At 41.6% G+C, this 22,417-nt stretch overlaps 2 protein-coding genes across 6 annotated transcripts in view; one reads left to right on the top strand and one right to left on the bottom strand.

The window, feature by feature from the left end:
* Window positions 1-21,753, bottom strand: part of FBXO11 (F-box protein 11) — a 70,299-nt gene extending 48,546 nt beyond the window's left edge. For 2 of the 5 annotated variants that reach the window (XM_014252870.2, XM_014252871.2), the window contains exon 1: window positions 21,351-21,753. In XM_014252870.2, the coding sequence (XP_014108345.1) occupies window positions 21,351-21,462 (112 nt within the window). In that variant the 5' untranslated portion in view covers window positions 21,463-21,753. Of the gene's footprint in view, window positions 1-2,411; window positions 2,431-15,636; window positions 15,785-15,806; window positions 15,824-21,350 lie in introns of those variants that run through there. The other 3 variants (XM_088052358.1, XM_088052356.1, XM_088052357.1) reach the window with 3 other exon arrangements.
* A 253-nt stretch (window positions 21,754-22,006) lies between these two features.
* LOC148184582 (uncharacterized) overlaps window positions 22,007-22,417 on the top strand; it is a 74,115-nt gene continuing 73,704 nt past the window's right edge. The window contains exon 1 of the mRNA XM_088052343.1: window positions 22,007-22,133. The gene's annotated coding sequence lies outside the window, so the exon portion shown is untranslated. The remainder of the gene's footprint in view (window positions 22,134-22,417) is intronic.

Genomic DNA, 22,417 nt, shown 5'->3' with positions numbered 1-22,417 from the left:
ATATGTACAAAACAGAACTGTAGCTATGTGTGTATGCAGAGCTGTCAAGGCATTCTTCTGGAGACATATTTGATATACACACAAAAACCACACTTTGTGAGAGAAGAGTCACAGGTGCGCAGATGTGAAACAGTTCCAAACACACTGATCCACCAGAACAGAAAAACACCCCTTGTTTAGCCAAAGTAATTTTACTAAGTGCATCAACAGACTACGTGAGTCACAATACCTTGGTTGAACAGGGCTACCATTTCATAGTACTAATTTATTGTGGTTTTTAGGTCATCTGACTATAGCCTTAAAAAGTTGCAGGAATAAAGAGTATTAACATTAAGAAGGAACATCATATTACAAACAAGACAGATGGCCAACAAACCTTCAGATAAGTTCTGTATAACCATCTTATAGATAATTCTTTCTTCTGCAGGACAAACTGCTCAAATATTGAAACTAAAAACAAAGACTTCCTTAGCCCAAAGCACTGCAGAAGTTCACTGACTTTACAGTTGTAGTTGTACACAAATAAGGTGAGAAAACATTTAAGCACTGGAAGGACATCAGAAAAACACTGCCATTAGGAGACTTTTTTTTTTTTTTTTGACTGTGAGGATGACTAAGCAGCAGCACAGGTTGCCTGGAGTTTGTGGAGTCTCCAAACTATGTGAGTCCCTTCCAAGAAGGCCATGGCTTTGTTAACGCAGCAAAGGCACCATCAGAGAACAATTCAAACACCACTTGACTCCAGCATTCTCATCAAGTAAATGCTCTCCTATCATTGCTCAACATACCAAAACCTGAAGTATTTACCATCCAGATTTCTATTACAAGGCCTTACCATTTGCCTTCACTGAAGCTCCAATCCAACTGTTTTGCTCTAAAACATACAGTTGTAGTACTCCAGTACTCCAAAACTTCAGCCCATTTTAACTCTGCTGAGTAGTCCACACTTCTAAAAAATGCCAGACATTGTGACATTAGGACAGGAAGACAGACCATAGTATTTTCAACCATACTCACGTAAAAGTACACTCCGACATGAACATATTTTCCACACCAGTGTTCCTATGTTTTCAAATAATCTGTATCAAAACATGTTTTGTCAGCAAAAACCTATTATGAAGAAATACTATTTTAGGTTAAGTCAAAGCATCCTCAGCACAGCAATTGAAAGATCTGAAGTACTAAAATATAATTTGTTTAAATAACAGAAACTCCCTCCTTCTCTTAGATTTCCCCAGTCCTTACATTCCTTCCCAACTGTCAGACTCAGTTTCATTTCGTCATCTTCCTGGTCCAGAGGTTTGAGAGGAGAAAAACACCACTGCTGCGCATTTTGACCACAAGTTAGGCCGTAAAACATGGCAGGGCCCTTCAATACACTTGACCAAGCAAGTGGAACATCACCAAGTCTTTATCTGTTTGTTTTTCAACAGTGTTTTCATAAAGGGAGAGCAACTGATAGGGTATCATGATAGAATAATGTTTCTACAAAATTGAATGCTGATAAGAAACTCATAGAAACATCCTTCCTTTTCAGTTTCTTTAATTGTATCTACAGAAAAAAATTCAAATAGGTCAATCTCAAAGCCAGTGTGTAGAAATTTTAAACAGAAGGACTCAAGCTGCTTCTCTCCCCACCTTTCCACATTAAAGACCAAAAGGTAATGAGGTATTAGTGTTGACCTGGAGACCAGCATGAAGAGGTAAACAAACCACTGCCTGTGTGATCTTGTTTACACTGCTCAAATGTGGTTGTAACTGAAATAAAAGCTTTTGATTACAGAAGATTAATCCCTTACTGCTAGACCTGAGAAAAGACAAACTCTAAGACATCCATCAGACATTCATTTAAGAGAATGAAGATTTCAAAATCTGCACTGCTAGGGTAGTAGAAGAGCAGGGGTAATCTTCACTTCTGCTCAGAAGTGAACCCTCCCAGACACAGTGAGTTGAGCAGAGGGTTGTGCCCAGTGAGCTCTCCCAAGGCTCGGAAAGGACTCCGGGGTATCTGCGGCAAGCTGTGCTCCATTCCTGCTCCTCCTCTCCCTATCTCATGCTATTACAGTAATTTCTGATCACACCAGGATGAATGACATACAAGTACCACCTACTTAAGGGTGATCTTCAAAATAGTATCTCCACCCCTCACCCTACATCTTTCACCTGGAATGAGGTAATACTAACACTATTACTGTAAACCATCTTTGCACAAACCGGTGAATGTCCTGCTGGTACAGAAAGAGATAAACCACTTTTTCTCCATATCATTAAGCTCTCAGCAGTTACAAAAATAATTAAAAAAAAAAAAATCAGTAAGTGCTACTGTGCCAATTCATGGTTTCAAGGATCTTTGCAGCTGTAAATTGAAGTATGCTGGAACACATGCTGGCTGAACACACTGAAAAACTCACCTGCTAGACAAGATCACACCAGCTAGAAAGTCAGAGTATTAATACATTCTACCTCCTACACCTTCACTCTAAATTACAGTCAATTTGCTAAAAGCGAAGCCACACACAATCACTCTCCCTTTACAAAGTATGTTCCCAAACTAATGAATCTACAGGCTGCACTAAGATGCTTATATAACATCAGCAAATTGAATTTATTTTCCAGGCCCTATTTTCTGTCAGTCTTTGTAATCATCACCTCAGTTTCAGCTTCCTTCATCAAGTCATCCTGTCACAGTTTCACCTGTTCTGAATTTACCAATCTGACACACCTGCAAACTACTCAATTGTTCCACTGTTATTAATGTGCAGGAGCAGCTGGAGACACAGCCAAGTCAGTCAATTCAAACACAGCAGAGGGGAAAAAACCCAAACTTACCCTGAAGAGCTCATGGACACAGTTGCAAGCAAGACTAGAACAGGAGAAAGGAAGATAACACAGAGGCAAAGTGAGTTTGTTTTCACACAGGCTTAGAATGGTGTATTGACCGTGCAGTGCTTTGGGGCTACGTGAACAGTGTTCACATCTCTGTCCCTGCTGGCTTAATTACAGCCATTCCTTCTCCTAAGTGATAATCGGGGATGAGATGATGGCACATCGTTTAAGAAGTCTGTACTCAAAAACTTGCTTGAAACTGCTGGAGCTAAACCGGAACTGGCTGCTGCCATCTTGGCACACTCCACCTGATTAATGAGTTAAAGGATTAACACCTTTCAAAAGTAGGTGGGGAGGATTTAAGACATTGCTGCTTATATTCTTTCACCTGCTGCTTCTTTCAGACATCACTATTGTAAAGCAAGGGTAGAAAAGGTATTTTCTATTAACTCATTTGAATTTAAATACTGCTGAAAATTACAGGTGAAAATAAAAGAGAATCTAGTGAACCACAGTTTCCAATGTTTGACCTGAATTACTTTACCTTGTGTTAGCAGCACGTAGGAGGAGATCAGTACCAAAAGTCCTTAATTTCATTAAGCACACTTATTGCACATTTTTGTTTACTGAACTGGACACCTACAGAGTCACACTCGTTACTGTGCAACTGAAGTTTTCATAGAGCAGCCACCTCCTCCCTCCAATCCAAACCTACCAAAACCATCTCAATGCCGCTCCTGTGCTTCTGAAACACCACCCCCAAAAGGGCTTCGGGCAGCAGTTAAACTGGGAAAAAATAACACGGCCCATGGCCACTATAATCTCAGCTAAGGGCTGGGCAAGTGGGCATTACCCAAATGCTGTGAATTCAAAAGCCTGCAGCCAGCACAGCTAGAATGCAGGCAACAGAGAAATACACCTTGAAGAACCCTGTCACTGTACTGGAGCTGCTTGACAATATTTTTTTCTTTAGATGTCAGAGCATATGCCACCACTGATGACTAACAAGTAAGGAACACAAAGAAATTTTGGTGCATCAGTCAAACCATGGTTGAAAAACTATGAAGCCTGACATCAAATCAGGCTGCTATCTTTGATGTGTAGTACTTAACAGTCAGTGAATTATTTCATGCCAGTGCTGTGTGCATTTCTGATACTGGCACAAGATGAGAAACAGGCCAGTGACTGAACTATGATGGAATGAATTTTTACTTCTGTATGGTAGACAATAGACACTTGTAGAAGATGGATGTACTGTACTACCTACAATGATATTCCAGGAAAATATGATGGTAGCTGGAATGTCCAGTTATCACCAGAAATCAACAAGTAAACAAAAAATTAATTTCCCTTAACAGATCCCTCTCATTTGCCACATGTAGAAAAATATTTCCAAAAAATGCTATTCTACTTTATATCTCAGACTCTTGAAGGACTTACAGGAGGTCCTGTCTTTAACAGAGGAAAGTTCAAGACTCTTGTCACATAGCAAGAGCTACACATGCTTGCATACATATACTAGCTAATTAAAAACAAAATAAGAACCAACTGTAAAATCTTAGAAGAATAATCATCAAAACCACTTCATCCTGCTCCTGTCTTTTCATGTTTCCTATGTAATTTAGTCCTAGAGAACTGCAGTGCTTCAGGGAACACGGGTCAATGCCAACTATTCAGCACCAACCTACTACTAACCATCATTTCTAAACAGAAGAGGTTTTTTATCAACTGTCTAGCATCTTTACCTTGAAAGAAGCCGCTCAAGTGTCTGAGTGTTCCTAGAGGAAAACCTTGTATGCAAAGCATCTACAGACTGATGATCCTGTCTTGACAAAGCCACTCCACGTCCACCTCCTCCACAGACCAAGGTTTACCATGGGACAGCAAGACCATAGATGCAAACTCAGAACAATGAATCACAGCAAGTTTCAAATCCTACATATGTAGAATGTGCAAGACACTGTCCATTTGGAAGCACAAAAAGCCTCCCATTACACAACTACATTTACATTGTCAGATTTGAAGTGCCAGCACAGACACAAGCAGATTCATTATCACTAAAGACTCAAAAGAAAAGAATCCTTCATGAGTTGCTCTTGAATCACGAGCATTCAAAACATTTCTAACAAGTGAAATATATTTTGTGCACTCAGCTAGAAGTGTGCCACAAGGATCATGAACACAGTTAAATAAACTAAATAAATGGGTATTTTTCTCCACTGAACTATACAATACTTGTCAGCCATCAAGTACAGCATTTTTACATCTCTGTTCACTGTTTTTCTAGAGGCAAAACTGCAGTATTTTCCACATTCTAATATGTATCAAAGATAGTTACAAGTGCATTGAACTTTGCTATGTTTCCCCCGTATTTTGGTTGAGCACACAGAGTATTAGTCATCTTTGTTATATTCATGCTAAACTTAGCTAAAAAATTGTCTTAAAATGTATTCTAAGCAACTGTCAGATTGAATTCTTGACATGTTTATTCTCAAACTATGGCTAATTTAAAAAACAAACTGTTCATATTCTATAGGTTGAACAAATAAACTTACGCAAAAAAAATGCTAGTGTATTTATTGAAATAATTTGTTCACGTGTAATTTTATAACTGTTTTGCACAGAATACATATTTTAAGAGTAATTCTTTAAAATACTGCAGTATGTCTCATCATTCTGAATTTAATCAAGAAGTTACCTACAGCAACCTTTACTAATTTTCCTCCACATATACCAGCATCCATCCTACATCCAGATGCTGTAAATATGGTGTTTTGGGTTAATTTTCTGAGGTTTAGTTGATTACTGAGGTTTCTTCACAAACTTGTATTTTGGTAGGAACAAGTGCTGCTTCCAAGAACTTTTACCTTAATTTACATGAGCAATCCAGCAATCCATACTCCTCAAAAAATAGGCACTCTCCAGAAGGAACAGTCCACACCATGCCTCCAGGCAAGAGGCTGTATAAGCAACATACACCTGTCCCTTTTAATTAAACATACAAAGAAGTAAATCATGCAGGACCAGAATGAGCCCTGGTAGAAATACAGAGTACAGAAATAACAAATTAGATACTTTCTGATCAAGTGCACTAGTCAGATACAGTAATCAGAACAAAAAAAATTAAACATTTATAACAACCTAGACTGAGAGAGTAAAAGTCATTTTTAGAGCTCAGACCAGATTTATTGCCAGGCAGTAAACTGCTGAATACACATAATTAAGCACACAAAACCAGTATTATGCTAACAAGACTTTAAGAGCAGCACTTAGGTGAAAAAGTAAAACCATCTTTCACAGCAGCAGTCTCTATTCCAAGGGCAAGAACCATTTATGCTATACATAGTGCCATCTATTAGTCAGAAAATGTCATTATTGCTGGGAACAAAGTAAAGAGCTATGAAATAACAGATTTTGAAAAGTTTGTTAATAACATTTCACACTTGAGAGCCAGAGCCTTCAAACTTAAGAAGAAAAATAAATCACGTGCATCTCAAAATCTAGTTTGGCTATTTAAGCGTAGATTTTAAGACAAATGAAAACCCTTATTAAAATATTTTATGTTCTTTAGGAAATAAAGGGAAAAGGAGAGAAGTTTTCACTTAATTAGAAGTAATCAGTTGTGGCTGAAGACCTGAAAACCTTCAATTATAACAGTGTTGGGAAGAAAGATCTTACAAAATTAAAACTTCTAGAACAAACACAGCAATAAAACTGTAAATGACACAAATGACAAAAAAATCTGTTTTGTGCCCTTAGTGGACAAATACAGAGGTGCAATCATCTTTAGTACAGAGCAGTTCAAAACTAATTTTCATCTTTTATAAAGCCAAACCTTACTGCCAACTTGCTCACTCTCAACTCAGAAGACTTCTGGTTTCCCAACAAAGAACAGCCTTGAGATATAAAGGAGGGACCAAGTCCCACCATCACATTCCTCCCCACTCAATCACAAACGACACTGGAGGCACATGTGTATTAAAACACAAGTTAAAAACCACGAAAAAATACTAATACCAGGAGTCCCCCCCTGCAATGGGACAGGCTCAGACAGGAGTTCCATACATAAAGCTGTCTCTGATGTGTACCTATTGGAGAGCATGGTGCTGAGTAAAGATCCAAAGCAAGGCACTAAGTCACGGACTTGAACATCTCAAAATAAAGACAGTATCAGGCAAGTTCTTTATCAGAAAGAATTATACTGGAAGAAATTTTCAAAGTGCCAATGAACTTCATTTTGCCAGTATAAACGAGTACAATACTTTATCAGTGACCCTTCTGGATAATTGTAACATTTTATTCCAAGTCATTATGACTTTATTTTTTAAATCAACTTTGAAAAGTAAAGAGAACCAAATATAATTTCCAGCAAATCTGAAGCAATTATTAAAGTCAAATGTTTCCACCACATCTACAAGCAAAATAGAAAATTGCCATTAAAAATTTGTTTTCCTCTAGCAAACAACATAACTTAGATTACAGAAAATTTAAAATCCAGACTGTTCTCTGAGCTACATGTAGCAGTGAGGGGATGTCCCAGACATGTTCTATCACATGTTCATAAAACTCCAACCAAGGGTAGAAGCCCTACCACTTACTCCTAGACTGTGAAAGGCACAATCAACACTCCGACAGATTCTGAGACCAAACTATGGACTCATACCAGAGCAAAGTCAATAAATGCATGTTGCATGTATCCTCTTTAACAATCTCTGGTCCAATGGATGGAGAAGTTGACAGAAGTGGATAAAGCACCCATATGCCAGGTATCATCTTTATATAGGTTATTTTAGGGCAGCCAGTAGCAGGATCAAGGTAGAGCAGAACATTACCTGTACCAGCCCAGATTACTGTTGAGTACTAGGAATCCATTATTTAAATTGTGCTGCTTCCTAGCCTCTCGCCCCAGCACATCAGCTGGCTGTACGAGATGACCAAGTTATAGCAGTTAGACTTATGCCAAGAGCCACTGTAAATGCTGGGCTCACTAAGAGTTTCCAGAACCACTCAAATATTAACTCATGCCTAGTCTTGGGAAAAAAAAAAAAGAAAAAAAAAAGCACCAACCACCAAACAAAAAGAGGGAGCAGTACTTCCCCTTCTGATAAAAATATTCAAAACATTTCAAATTAAAAGCCATATACTGTTTGACTGACAACTGCAGTGTTTTCTCCAACTATTTATTTTCCCAACAATTACACTCTATAAACTCACAGTCTTCCTCAGATAAAATGTTACCGATGTTTTTTCCTCTTTCTGCAATGTGCCAATATGATCAATACCATTAGGAGTTTCCACATCCCTACTCAGAAACCTACAATAAACTTTCTAAAGAACCAGAGCAAAATCTCAGTGTTTAAATCTTCCACATGATCTGTAGGTCATCTCTCAATGCACTTCCTTCGGTATTTGTGCTTTCACAATGTCACACTGCATTTTAGTACAAACGTGTAATTTTATCATGCCATACATATGGTTCAGTGCACCCACAGGCACACCTATGGCTTCACAACTGTCAAGATGATGCATCTCAAAAGCACAAAAAAGTGTTTGTAAGGGCACAGAATGCAAGTTAAAAGAACATTATTTATTCTCACAGAAATGCCCACTGTTCCTCTTCGGATTTTTTAAAGTTAATTGCACAAACAGTTAAAACAACTCCTGCTCTCTGCCTTACCCACAAATAAAGGCTTTGACTGACACACACTGGCAAATAAAGAAAAAAAAGAAAAAGTCTGCCAGGCAAAGCAAGCCTCAATCCTGCCAGCTGCCCTTTAGAATGGAAGTTGTTGCCCCAATGACAGATGGCCATACAGCTCACGTGGCACTGCAAGAGCAGCTCCAGTTTTCAACCCAGCATAATTAAGCCAACCAACTGCAACTCTCCTTTACCTTCCTTCATATGCTGCCCTGAAAGATTAAAGCACCACCACAGCCATTCTGAGCTGTTCAGTGGTCCTTGTCTTGAACAAGGATCAGCTGGGAGCACAGGACAAAGGACAACTGGGAGCAACAACTTCCAGTACGCGCATCCAGATTTTAGCCTGGGACAAGCTGAGCACTAACAAAAGTTCAGAAAGAAAACAGGTATTGTACTAACTGACACCATGTGGCTCACAACTAGAGTACCAACCACAGGAACCCAAGGACATCACGTTCAATTCTGTGCTTTGCCACAGAAAAAGAAAAAAAGAAAAACCTGTGGTTCCATGATAAAGATAAAACAATTTAAGTGTATAATACTGCCAGAAAGGAGGGTGCAAACCTTTTCCCACCCGCTCCCACACACAATACCCAGTGATTGTACAGGTACACAGTCATTAAAAAAAAGGAAGAAGCAAACCACTGAGAAAACCCCTTTTGGTGGCCATTTGCAATCACACTTAATCACACTGCTTAAAATATCACTGAAACTGTGCCTACAGACTTCCCTGGTGACTTTGGGCAAGTTATGCCATTTCTTCACGCTTTCGTTTCCCACTGCTGATTTCAGAACAATGGTACATCAGCACATCCCAGGTGTGTGATGACAGCTACAGACATGATTGAAGGCCTGCAAGACACAGAGTTCTGCAATACAAATATCCAAACAAAGGGGATCCTTTACCAGTATCCGAAATTACTCTAGGCAATCAGTGGTGCCAGAATAACAGGTATTTCCCTGTGTTTATTGCAACTCCAACACAAGACCTTCAGGCAGAAGGGAAGGATTAAAGTTGAGCGCACTGATTAGTATTCTTTTTACATCACTGAATGCTTAAATAAGTAAACTCTTAGCATATATAAGAGTAAGGACTTCTGTGAAAAGATCAGTAAGTCAGGAACCTTCTGGACTAGAAACTGCTCATTAGTCTTAATCCACCAACTGCAGTGCTCTAACTAGAAATACTAAAAGAGGAAACCAAGAACCACTGAACTGTTCCTCTCACTTTAAAAATTAAATATGCATACATGTATATAAATCTACTCCTAAAAGAAAAAGAAATTTCTTATTTGAACTCTTAAGACCATTAAGCCTACTACAGTGATTGCCTCTAAGAGAAATTTTATCTAGATGGGAAGATTTTTACCAGCTAGGTTTGCAGAAAGGGATACTTAACAATTGTCTCCATGTATATATAGTGAAAAGTACCTGCCAGAAGGGAGGAAGAGGCAAGCCTTGGGAGGAAATATATTGCTTATATGTTTTCATAAAAAAAGGAGCAGGTTGATTTTTTTCAACTGAGCAAAAAACACAAGCAGGACACCACATTCTTAAACTTTGCTCTTATGATCCCTTTACGCTTTCTCAAACCATATGTTGATTTCAAAAGTTAGACAAATTAAAATTCATCTTCTCTAATGTATTTGGCCATTTTTGTAATACTAATGAATTTGGAGAAAAGATAAAATATGTCCCAGAAATCTTAAGGAAATCTTAACCAGGCTCAGTTTCCCCACCCACCATAATGCACACACAGCATTTATATTACTGCAAAACAATCTTTCTGTCAACAGGACCCTACACACGTTACAAGAAATAAATCTCAGTTAATGTTTAATATGTAGTACATATACATAATTTTAGTGACTACATCTGCATCAAAACATCATAAAGACAATGAGAAAAGGAAATGGTCTGTTATTACTATTTAAACCTTGCTCATTATGAAAGTGGTAATTATTTCTACCATGCAAGTGACATGAAGAGTTGAAAATTTCTGCCTTTCACAGACTATCTGCTAATAGTGGTAGCCCAGAAGAATGCTTAGGGCCAACGTTGCTGATAGATAGGGAGAAAATATTGGGGTAACAACTAAAGTGTGTTTAGTCTGAAAAATCACTGTGCCCAACTCACTGTGATTCAGGTAATGTTCTTGATTTGGCACAATCGTGCAACATTTCTGTATCTTACACGTGCACAAAAATATACTGGCAACTCACAGCACTCTTTGTGATACTGGTCATTGAGTCAACTGAAATTTCCAAAAAACTATGCATGCAGTCTGCTGGGATTTACCCAAGAACATGGCAATGAATCCATTCTCAGTAGCAATGGATAACAGGTATTGTTTGGCAGGCCTTTGAATGAGAGGAGTTAAAAATCATGCTTTTTCCCACACACTACCTACTTTTAACTTCCATTGTATTAATCAGCATACGAGCAACCCACAGCAGATAGAAAACTTTTTCTCAAAAAAGTTATCCAGAAAAACAGAATGAAAAATTAATGAAGAGAATATGAAAACTGATCTTGAACTGGAACACCACATACTATTGAGATTGAAATTTTAAAATAAAAATTTGTTTGAAATTAATTTTCTGTTCTTCTCTCTCTTTTCCCCACATTTTTACAAATTTCAGCATTAGTATGACCAATACATTTTCCTTTAAACTTACATATTAAAGTTAGGTTGTCTGTAACTGAAAAATCAGAGTCATTTCATCTCCTTTTCTGGCATTTAAAAAACAATTTTGGAGGAGATGGGGCTGTTAGTAAACATTACTTCCTGTTTAGACTTTTAAAGTTAACAAGCTCAGATGTACAAGCATTATTTAGACAAAATGGGAGAGCCAACATCACATTGACAAGTACTGTGATGAACTGACCTTCAGAACAGAGCTTCATTAGACAGACACCCACTGAACCTACTGGAATATGCCTTTTTCAGTTAATTAAACCTTTCAAATTTAGGTAAAATTTGACAGTGATAAACAACCATACTGATAATGTCAAGTGTATCAGCAGATTATTGATCACACGCTGCTGATCAATGAAGAGAATTTGGCAAGATATGAAAGGTTCTAAACTTGTTATCAAAGGCCACTTGAAGTTGCTCAGATATCACCTATTATCACAATCACACCCATTCTTCTTCTAGTCATCCTGACAGCAACAGTAGCCCAAAGCACTAATCCTCTCTCCTCCTACTGATGCTTAGCTGGCCAAACAACTCTAGTGTTGAAGGAGGTTCTCTCAACAGCAATCCAAGGCACATACCTTAGAGGCTCAATTATTGTAGAGCTGTGCGGAGATTTCAAAGTGGAACCAGAGAAACCTCCAAACGGATCTCAATACAAGAGGGGTGAAATTAGGTGATTTTTAAGATCTCTTCCAACCCAAAACAGTCTGTGATTGCACAGAAAGTGGTACTGCCACAATGGAAAAACCACTATGCACTTCCAAACACTGCAATCACCCTGGACCTTCGGTCTTCCAAGGTCCTAACAGATGAAGCTCAGCTATCTCTTGTCCCTACCCACAGTCTCAACTTGGACAGTTGCAGCCAACACAGGTCCAGAGTGATCTCTGGTTTAATTTGAATAACTGTTCTTCAAAGACTGTGGATGAATATCCAAGAAAATGGCCACAGATCTTACCACCTTCAGAGAAAGGTGAGGCACCACATCTTGACAACAATTAATGTAACAACCATCTAAGACCTATAGTCCTTCCGCCAAGACGGCGACAATTGAAGGAAATAGTAAACATTAATTTGAGCAGCCACTACACTCAATTTACATTGATGACCCAACAGCATTTGGGTCACATTTCTGGTCTCTTGCTTTCCCAATCATCAGGAAAGGCTTATTTAGCCAAAAAAGCATTCCATTTTATCCTCAGTTCTTAGAAACAATTATTAAAATCTGAAGTTTTCCCATAAAACTTCTGGAGCATAATGCTCTTTCTAAAGGTACACTGACAAACTAAACTTTTTAAAGGTATGTTGATAAACTTTCCAACTGTTTATTTCTCACAGGACTACAGCAAAGTCTGCACCAAGACCTATGTCTCAAATTCCAGTTAAAGAAGAAACTTACACATTTCCTCTCACTTTTCCAAGTACAAGAAGCTTGGGAACTGTAAATTTTATCCAATTATCTCCTAGAAAAAACACTTATTGACTAAATAAGAGAAAAAAAAATGGGGAGGATACTTTATATACACACAGGATCAGTAATGCATTAATTAAGTAAGGAGATTAATCTGTGTAAGGAAGAGGAAATGGAATAGATTCAGTTGACAGCTCTGAGTTTCTCTTTGAGAGCCCTAAGAATTCAGTAAGGCACCAAGACCGGGTGGCTGTATCACACTACTGAAAAATATCTTCCCATAAGCATTTAAGTAGTATTTTAGATTTTTAACAATTACTGATGAACCAGACTGGACTGGATTTTCTGTTGCAAAATCAAATTTCAAATAAGAACTAAGCACTAAACAGAAAATCAATTGTTTTACTTTTCATGTCATTTCAGATCAAATTCAAGTGCCATCTGTAGTAAAAAGGAATCTTTCTTTTAGCAAGGATTTCAGTACGCTTTGAATGAGAACATCGAAAATTGTTACTGAAGTGTTAGAATTATTTCAATTACCAAGCATCGTTTGAAAGAAACCAAGGTAAAACATACTTCTTCAAAAACAACAAAAACAACCGTGAAATAAACAACTTGTTTCATGTGTTTTTAAATGCACTAATAAGGCTTTGTATCTTCTGCTAATGGAAAGCACACCTGACTATTGTAATACCTGACTGGTTTTCAGGATAACATCTCTGTAGGATTTATTTCTTCAGCAAGGTATGTCTCTAAACCACAGCAATACAGGAAATTGGTGAAGTCCTCATCCTGCTGTTGCACAGATACAGCCAGACTCGCTGAGAGACAGAAACTGCATTATTTTAGCCAAGGCTCTTCAGCAGGTCTAACAATCCACATGGAGAAGGGAGTGCCTTGCAAGAGCATAATAAAGAGGGTCAAGCTAACTCAAATTACCTTCCATTTGCCACAGGCTAAGAGCATACACATGAACAATTACTGTGAATCAGACACCACAGATCAGCTGACATATAGTAACCTGTCATCCTACGATAACCTTTCCAAATACAAAGATAGCTTGAAATCTAGACATGCTGTAGAGGTACAACTCTCTTGTATTCAGAAGGAAAGACACTAAACCCTGGAACCTTTGCTTCTGGATGTGTAAGCTGAAAACAAGCAACAGAATAGAACCCACAAATGATAGCCCTTAAGGTAAACAGGCTGTTTCCAAATACTACAAACTGGGATTACCAAAAGGAAATAGTTACTGTAAGATGACCTATTCATGCTAACCAGCCCTTCAGCATAAAAGCATGCACACAGCATGATGACCATGAGACTGCAAATTCAGCTCTTCTGCTGGTGTGGACAGTGGTTATTCAAAATAAGTATAGGAATTCCAAGTACAGTTGTTGATCTGGCCTTGTTGCCATGCAGTGGCAATTTAAACTAGGACAAAACCCAAGCTTTTGTTTCCCAACCTCATTCCCAGGAGTGCTCTTTTCTCTATGCTGTGTGTACCTACCAATCTCAATGCAGTCAATCAGCACAGAAAAAGTAAGGAAAAGCTTTATATACTCTACCAGCACTAGACTGGCACTCATATGGTACAGCTGAATCAGTTTTTTGGAACACAGAACTGGTTGCACAAGAAGATAAACACTACTATTATTTTGATACTGGAATACCAGTGATATCCGGTATGTATGGGAAGCATATCTATACTTCTGTGGAATAACCTACATAGAATCAAGGTACAGCTGCTCAACAGAAACAAACCTAGGAGCCTAAGTGACAGGGTTTCCAGGCAGAGCTCAACTATGCAGCAGTTTGAGCTCCCAGAACAAAGCAGTGCCTGAACTCTCACATATAAGACATCAGAGGGACCTGACAAACCTGGCAACGGAATGGAAACTGCAGGTTTCTGTTACAACGAACAGTAGGTTTCATTGTATGTCCCACAGCACAGAGCAGAGCACAGAGCCCCAGCAGCCTTGCAACAGCTCCTCTCCAATACACAGGACTAGCACCAGGCCCTGGGGAAGGCTCCAATCCCACATGACAGCCAAGCTGATCTAAGGCTGACCTGTGAGGGCAAGGGCCATCCCACTGATCACCAATTCTCTTAAGCACTCACCCAACGCTGCAGTTAGATAGCTCCAACAGCTAAACCAGCAGGTAACTACTTGGAGCGTTTTGGAGGCTTGGTTTCTGTGGTGATACGGTTCAGGGAGCTAAGGATGTCAAAGTAAGGCAAAGGCTGAACATGGAGTTAGAAGCAGGAGAACCAGGACAACCCTTTTATCTAACAAACAGGCTCTACAATTACTTAGCTCTCTTGGAAAAACGCAACTAAAGGAAGTATCTCAGAGGAAAGCACAAAAAATAGCTCCCACAAGCCTACTGAAAGAACTCCATGTTTTATAAGTGTTCATTGCTTGTTTATCCCAGCTTCTATCCACAAATGAATAGTAATTTTAAGAACAGGCAGCAGTATAATCAGGAAAACTGTTATTGAGAGGAACTACAATAACTACTATTCAAGCTATCTTTTAAGAAGGATTCATAGATTTTAATCACCTCAAGAAAAGTTCATTAAACTTTCTAACAGGAAGTACAATGCACATAATAGAAGATGCCTCTAAAGCATTTTCTTTACCTGAGGGACCTACATCTAGAACTTACTCTTTTCTTCTACAAAAATTTATAAGCAATAATATACTACAAAAGCAGAACTTTGATGTTCTGTATTTTCATTGTATGTTTTAATTTGCTTTCTTTCTCTCCCCCCTCCTTGGCCCCCATTTCACAAGAACTAAAGGACTCAGACTAAAAGCCTAGATAATGTTCAGATACTACAGCTTAGTACCATGAACAAGAATCACCACGTTTTGCTTCCCTTCCAATCCAAATGCTGAATGCAGAAACATCACACAAGTAAGAAACAAAAAGAAATACTGATAATCTGAAAACATCAAAGTAATAGGTAATGATGAATTCAACTGAACAGACCTTCCATTTTCTCAATTCCTGTTAGTTCAGACAGTTCACCTCTGCTTTTATTACCTATACATTGCACAGCTCTAGTTTAATTTTCCTATTGTGTCTGTTGTAATGTGTAAGACTAAATATATTTAATCACTAATCAATACAAAGTTAGAAACCTTACAGAAGCACACTACCTCCTCCTCCTAACAGATCAAACAGTTTTACAGGCACAGCTTGCAAGAGGAAATTTAAGTGTTGCCACAGGTGATGCACGTTAACAATGCACCTGGTGCATCCTCCTTCCAGTTACCCCAGGGACCCAGAGGAGAGTGTGGGCCAAAGGAGTTGTCCTGGCTGCAGTGGCATCCCAGGGGCTGCCACTGTTGTGAGTGTGTGTGTTCAGTGCGCTGAGCAAACACATGGCACAGCAGTGGCTCTGCACAGGCACTGCACATTCAGCACTCGCGAGGCACACCAGGCTCACCACACTGCTGAGGGAGCTGCCCATGGAAAGCAGGCTGCCAGCCTGACCTTCCCAGGCAGCTGCTGGGCTGACAGAGCCTTCCTAGTGCCCCAATTCTATGCATATACATCAAAGCCTCATATCCAGTGCACAGAATGTTAATTTATGCTCAACAAATGAGATGCTTCATGCCTGCACACCTGCAGAAAAAGCTTGACATGCATTGCATAGCTTTGGTCTACTCTGTGATTGTCCCAGGAAACACCAGAGGAAGGAGGGGGTCACAGAACATAACCTTCCCCCAAAGCACAAAGATATAAAACAGACTCAAGGAGGAAGCTTCATTATCTCTTAAACTTCTGGGCTCCTAGTTTTTGTAACACAGAAAGTAAAAAAAGATTTGGCATTTCTGGGAAACTATAACTGATGTTAATAGTCTAATGATTGACTAAAATATAGCAAAACTATAGGCAATGAACACTATTGTGTATGCCAAGAACAAATACACTAGATTTTGATCTCTCCAAATGAAATAGAAAGCTTTAGTATAGGTTTACACACTTGTCCTAAATGAAGGACAACAAAGGTACACCGATACTCCTTTGTACTCCTAATGCAGAATAAGGCTTTAGGAAACAGAAGTTGTACGTGAAGAGCCAAGTTTATAGATTCTAAACTTTTATCTGTAAGGTAGACTTTGTAAACCACTGCAAAACCAAGAATTGTATTTCCATATGTGAATATATCTTTTCCCAGCCTATGACTCACTTTCAAGAAACAGAGAAAAGCCTTAACTAGATTTCTTTCCATGTGGAGCAGCTGATGCCTGACTTGACTTCTTGCCCTAAGGGATGACCCTACAAAAAACTAAAACCCATTTAGATGCTTTGATGCAAGTCTGTGCATTTGCTTCAGAATAATTCAATTCAGTTACTGTTACTGCCCTGCACCTACCAAATAAGCCTTTTGGTGAATATACTAAAAAAAAAATCAAATATAATCATGCATGTGCTTACACACATACACTTGAAACAGAGCCAAATAAAGGCTCCTTACCATTCCTAAGATACTTATCTCTACATTACAAAATTCAAACGTTGTGAGCAAGGACTCTACTGGAGCTTAGTTTCTACACGTTTGTTTTACAAAGCCTAACCTACTCTTTTTCCCAGTACGTCAAGCTCGTGTCCCCTATACAGACAAATGACTAATTCAATTACCTTGTGTGCTGACAGGCCAGCTGGTTGCTGCTTCTTGGCATGGGTAGAGAGGGTGAGTTATAAATGTCTTTCCCTCATTGTCTTCATCCTCTGCCCAGCCAATAGTTTCCACAAAACTTAAGTTCACACCCCTTTGTCAACTTTGGCTGAAACGAGCTAACAAGTTCAGAAGTTGCAGAGTGACACACACACTGTATGGGTGTACATATGTTGTTTTCACTGGAAAACAGTGAAATTGGGGCAAGGAGGGGAAGCAAACTTGCAAGGTACGTTTACATATTGCATGTATTAAATTTGCCTCAGCTCCAAAAGTATTGACCCAGCTTAACCCAATCTCAATTGGAGCTGCCACAGTTCCACCACACCCACAGGCGTTCAGAGTTATGCCTTCCCTTGTAGCAGCACTTGTGCCAAAAATCAACCTGGGAAAAAAAAAAGGCAGTTAGTGTTTGGCGCAGGCAGCTCCGGAGCCAGCTCCCTGCCTTGTCACATGGACACCGCCACCACGTAACAGCAGCACACAGCACTGTGGCAGATGCAGCTGGGTACTTATCAGCACACAGGAGCCGACCCTAAGAGCACTTAATTCTGGACATGCAGCTCAGAACCTCATTAGTACTACATCCAGTGATGTGCTGGTTTTACAGAGGCACATACTCACTAATGGAGTTATTATTTTGAGAAGAACAGAAACAACAACAAAAAAGTATTTATATGATAGCTCTAAGGTTGACAGTTTCAGCTGCATTCTGGACAAGATCTTTTGGTCTTTTAACTAACTGTCTAACCTTGTCTTGTTCCTAAAACTAACCAAACCTATACACTCAAGGAAGGAAAAAAAAGCACTATAAGCAAACATGGGAATATTTAATCATAAACATAACCGAGTCCAGATTTCCTTTTGGGTAGATCTTTGTCCTAAAGAAAATGAAAGGACATAGCTATTCTATATCCTTCATGCGGAATTGCAAAACCACTGAATAAACCACTGGTAACCCCACTGGAGACTGGGGAGCGACCAGGAGGGAGTAGGTAAAATAGAAGTAACGTCGTGTAGCCAGAGTGGCTAATTTAGATGGAGAGAGGTGTGAACAGCAGAGCATAAGGCAAAATATCTTGGGAAGTGTATCCTGATGACATCTTATCTTGGCTGTACAACACGGTGAGTCTGGGGGAGAAAACATTTTTATCTGCAATCATTTATGATCTCCCTTCCCCACTAATCAGAACACAGATACACAGGTATTGTTCATCAATGTGTAATATAGACAGAACGGTTGTCTACTCATTACATTTGTTCCTACTACAAACATAAAATGAGAATCACTTCAGTATAAAGCACAGCTTTGTGTGATTCTTAAATTCTTATAAGGAACCTTTGAGAAAGGATTTTTATAAAAGCATTTTTTCCCAGTGATCTATTTATTAACAACAGGCAACATAACTTGATTTTTACCCAGTAGTGAACCTGTAACAGCTGTTACTCAGTTGTAAAACACTGTCTACTTACACAGCATTAAATAATAAATAAAGCTCAAGACCTAGTACATGTTTTACTAAGCAATCTAATGATATGAAACAAGAAGTTCCAGAGATTAACTGTGAGCTGTATTATCAACTCTGTCCCATGATATCCGTGCTTATAAGTACACAGCTGTAATATGAAGGAGGAAAGAAATTAACAATAACAAAAAATAATTTCTGTTCGGTCACAGCTGCAATCACAGTATCCTGTAAGAGCGTTTTTTTAATGAAAATTTGAGTTCAGTAGAAACCCTTTCCTAATAACTTATACTGATGCCTTTGTACAGCCTTTTTAGGATGACCTACATTGCTTGGGAATAAAGGTGAAAAAAGTCAACACTTATTTGCATGGTACAGTCTAACCCCAGTATATTGGCTTTTAATTTAGTAGCATTATTCATCAGCCTTTACTGCAACAGCCCTGCACAAAGCGATCAAAGTCACAGGTAATACTGAAATCACCTTCCAGAGACAGTGGATCAGACCTTGCAAATCCTGAGATAGAACAGAAACTGCACTAGAGACACCCCAAATGTAGATGGAACGCTAATGACAAAAAAACCTTAATGCTGTTGATACATTTTTGGCCAAGTGAGACCTAGCACAACTGACCTTCAAAATTGTAAGGAAAAAGCTAGCAGTGATCCACATGGAACAATAATTTCCACAAACCATGGAATTTGATTTTGTTATAATTTGAGTGGTCAACAGCACAGAACAATGTAAAAAAAAAATTAAAAAAAAAATTAGGTGACTCTAGAATTCCAGAAATGTAAGAGTAATACAAACACACTGCAGCCTCACATTTTAATAAAGTTTCTGCCTACATCTTTAGCAAATTAGTAACATATGAAGAGTGTCAGTCCAACATAAAACTGAATAATCACTGCATTTAATCCATAAGCACATCATTCTGGATCCCTTTTATAAGTTGTATTTTCATCTGTTTAAAAGGCAGAGTAAGCCATGCAGTTGAAAAAAATCCCCATATTCTGCATATGGAATATCGATGATGAAAACCCTCCATGCACGTCTTTGAGAGGAAGAAGTTCTTTTTGTTGTTGTTGTTGTTTTGCTTTATTTTCTGTGTTGTTGTTTTTCTTTTAAATGTCAGTATACCAGAGAAGTAATTTTAATCATATAATTACTTAAGATTTTGGAAGGTTTACACAAGACCCATAATTGGGCATAAGACATCACATCCTCTGGTTATATACACAGCAATCTGGTCTGGGTAACATTCTTTGCTCTGACCAATGTGTGCGAGGGGGGGCGGGGGAAGGAAGGGGAGGGAGGGGAGGGAGGGGGAATGGAGAATTAAAAATACTTCCTCAGATTAAATTTTCTTTACTTCATTTACTTAAAATGTTCTGATTGCATAAAATGCACTAAAATATTTACCGCGAAGCATCTCCGTAGTTAAAATACCTTGTTCTCAATGTGCTATCCTAGATACTCAAACAAAAGACATTCAGCTGACAATGAAGCCTTTTCTTTCTTTTTTTTTTTTTAATTTTAAAAAGGCATTTGTACACCTAAGACTGCACCACGGATCAGTCTCCTTTATCACTCCGGAGTTGTGACAGGTAATGCATGAAAAATTAAAATCCAATCCACCAGATAAGACATGCAAAATGTCTCCTCCAATCCCACCCCCATTTAGCCTTAAAAAAAAAAAAAAAAAAAAAAAAAAAAAAAAAAAAAAAAAGCCCAGCCACCACCAGCCCTGCACATTCGGAGCACACTCACAGTGGCACCCCCAGAGCCACCACTGGGGCGACGACAGGCCCGAGGGGCCGCCACCCCCGAGCCCCCCCGCACCCCGCTCCGGGCTCCATGAGGGGCGAATCCCACCTCGCCGCTTCCTCATGCCCTCACACAATGGTGCTTTCCCCCATTAGCTCCGAATTGTCAACATTTTCACGCTAGGCCCCGGCCAGGCAGGGCTGAGGCGCGGGCGGCCCGAACCCCCGCTCCGGTCCGGGGGCGCGGGGGCGGTGTGGCTGGGGGGGATCAATGGCCGATGGGCCGCGGCCCCCCCGCCGGCGCTGAAGCCGGAGCCCGAACTGCGCAGCAGGCGCGGCGCGGCGGGCCCGGCCCCGCGGAGCCTCGGCCAGACCCGGGGCCGCCGCCCCCGGACACCATTTCGGGGAAGGTGCCGCCGCAAGACGCCCGACACCACCGCCCCCCCCCCCCCCGCAGCCCCCCGGGCGCTCTCCCCCCGCGCCCCTCGGGGGCCCGGCCCGCCGCTCCCCGCGGGGAGGCAGCGGTGTTCCCGGGGGGCGAGGGCGGCTCGCCCGCTCGCGGTCCCCGGGGACGGGGCGGGGGCTCGAGGGGGTGTCCTGTCCCGAGGGGCCGCGGGCGATCGACTCCCCCCTCCCCGGCCGGGGAAGGGGCCGAGCCCCCGCCTCCCCCCGAGCCGGGGCAGAGCCCGAGCCAAACAAAGCGCGGCCTGAGCGGGAGCCAAGGGTGAAGCAGCCTGGGCTTTTCCTGCCGGTCCCCGCGCAGGGCGGGCCCCGAGCCCGGCTTACCCCGATCCCCGGCGGCGGCGGCGGCGTTGTTCCTCTCCTGCTGCTGCTGCTGCACCGGGCGCGGCCTGGACACTCGCCTGGGTCTCCTGTTGGCGGCTCGGACCGAGTTCATTTGCCGGCTCGTGTGGGCGGCGGGAGGGGAGGGGGGGAATCCTCCGGCAACCGGTGCCTCGGCGGGGACGGGGGCGCTCGGAGGGAGCCCCGGGGCGGCCGCCTCGCAGGCGCGGGCAGCAGGGAAGGGCGGGGGTGAAATCTCCGGGCGCAGGTCCCGCCGCCGCTGCCGGCTCGCTCGAAGGCAGAGGAGCCGCTGGCTCTCCCAGCGCTGCTGTGGGGGACGATGGCGCCGCCCCCCCCCGTCCCGCCCCCTGCTGATCCCGCGGTCCTGCCCGGCTCAGGCCCGTCGCTGCTCCGTGGCAGGAGGAGCCATTGACACCGCCAGGGACGCGCTCGCGAGCGGGCGTCCGTTGGGCGGCCGTGCTCCGCCAATCACCGTGCCCCACACAAACGGTTGGCGCCAGGGCGGCCAATCCTCGCTGCCGTAGTATCGGTGCGCGGGTAGGGGAGGGGCGGACGGGCGGCGCGGCGCGGGGTGGGGCGGCACGGTGCCTATAAAAGGCCGGGGCCGCGCGTGTAGGGCGGCAATGGCGGCGCTCGGGCCCGGCTGTGGCGGCGGCGCCCGTGAGGAGCCGGCGTGGGAGCCCGGCCTGGGGCAGCCCGGAAGCCGCCGGGACCGCCGGCAGCGGACGGGCCGCGAAGGGGCCCGGCAGGCTCCGCTCAGGCCATGTATGATGAAGGCGAGAGGTCGGGTGTCCGGCGACGGTGCCTTGTTGTGCCGTGCGCCTTGGTAACCCTGCCTGAGCTAGGATTAGCTGCCCTGTGGGTGCCGGCTCGTTTCGGTTTCCTGGCTGGTTGTTAACCATTTTTTCCTGCAGGGTTTCTGTATATTCTGTGGCCGGTGTGCCCACTCGTGTTTGTGCTGCCTTTTGCTAATACAACAATTTGGGCTTTAGTCAAGCGTGTGAGGCTTTTCCTCCTTTATTATATTTGTTGTGTTGTTGCTCAGATGA

The sequence above is a fragment of the Pseudopodoces humilis genome, chromosome 3 (genome assembly GCF_049639895.1).
Source record: "Pseudopodoces humilis isolate 2021_Gansu_Grassland_sample_001 chromosome 3, ASM4963989v1, whole genome shotgun sequence".
Classification (NCBI taxonomy): Eukaryota; Metazoa; Chordata; class Aves; order Passeriformes; family Paridae; genus Pseudopodoces; species Pseudopodoces humilis.
Note: the sequence above shows the minus strand (reverse complement) of the source record. Positions and strands in the feature narration are given on the sequence as shown.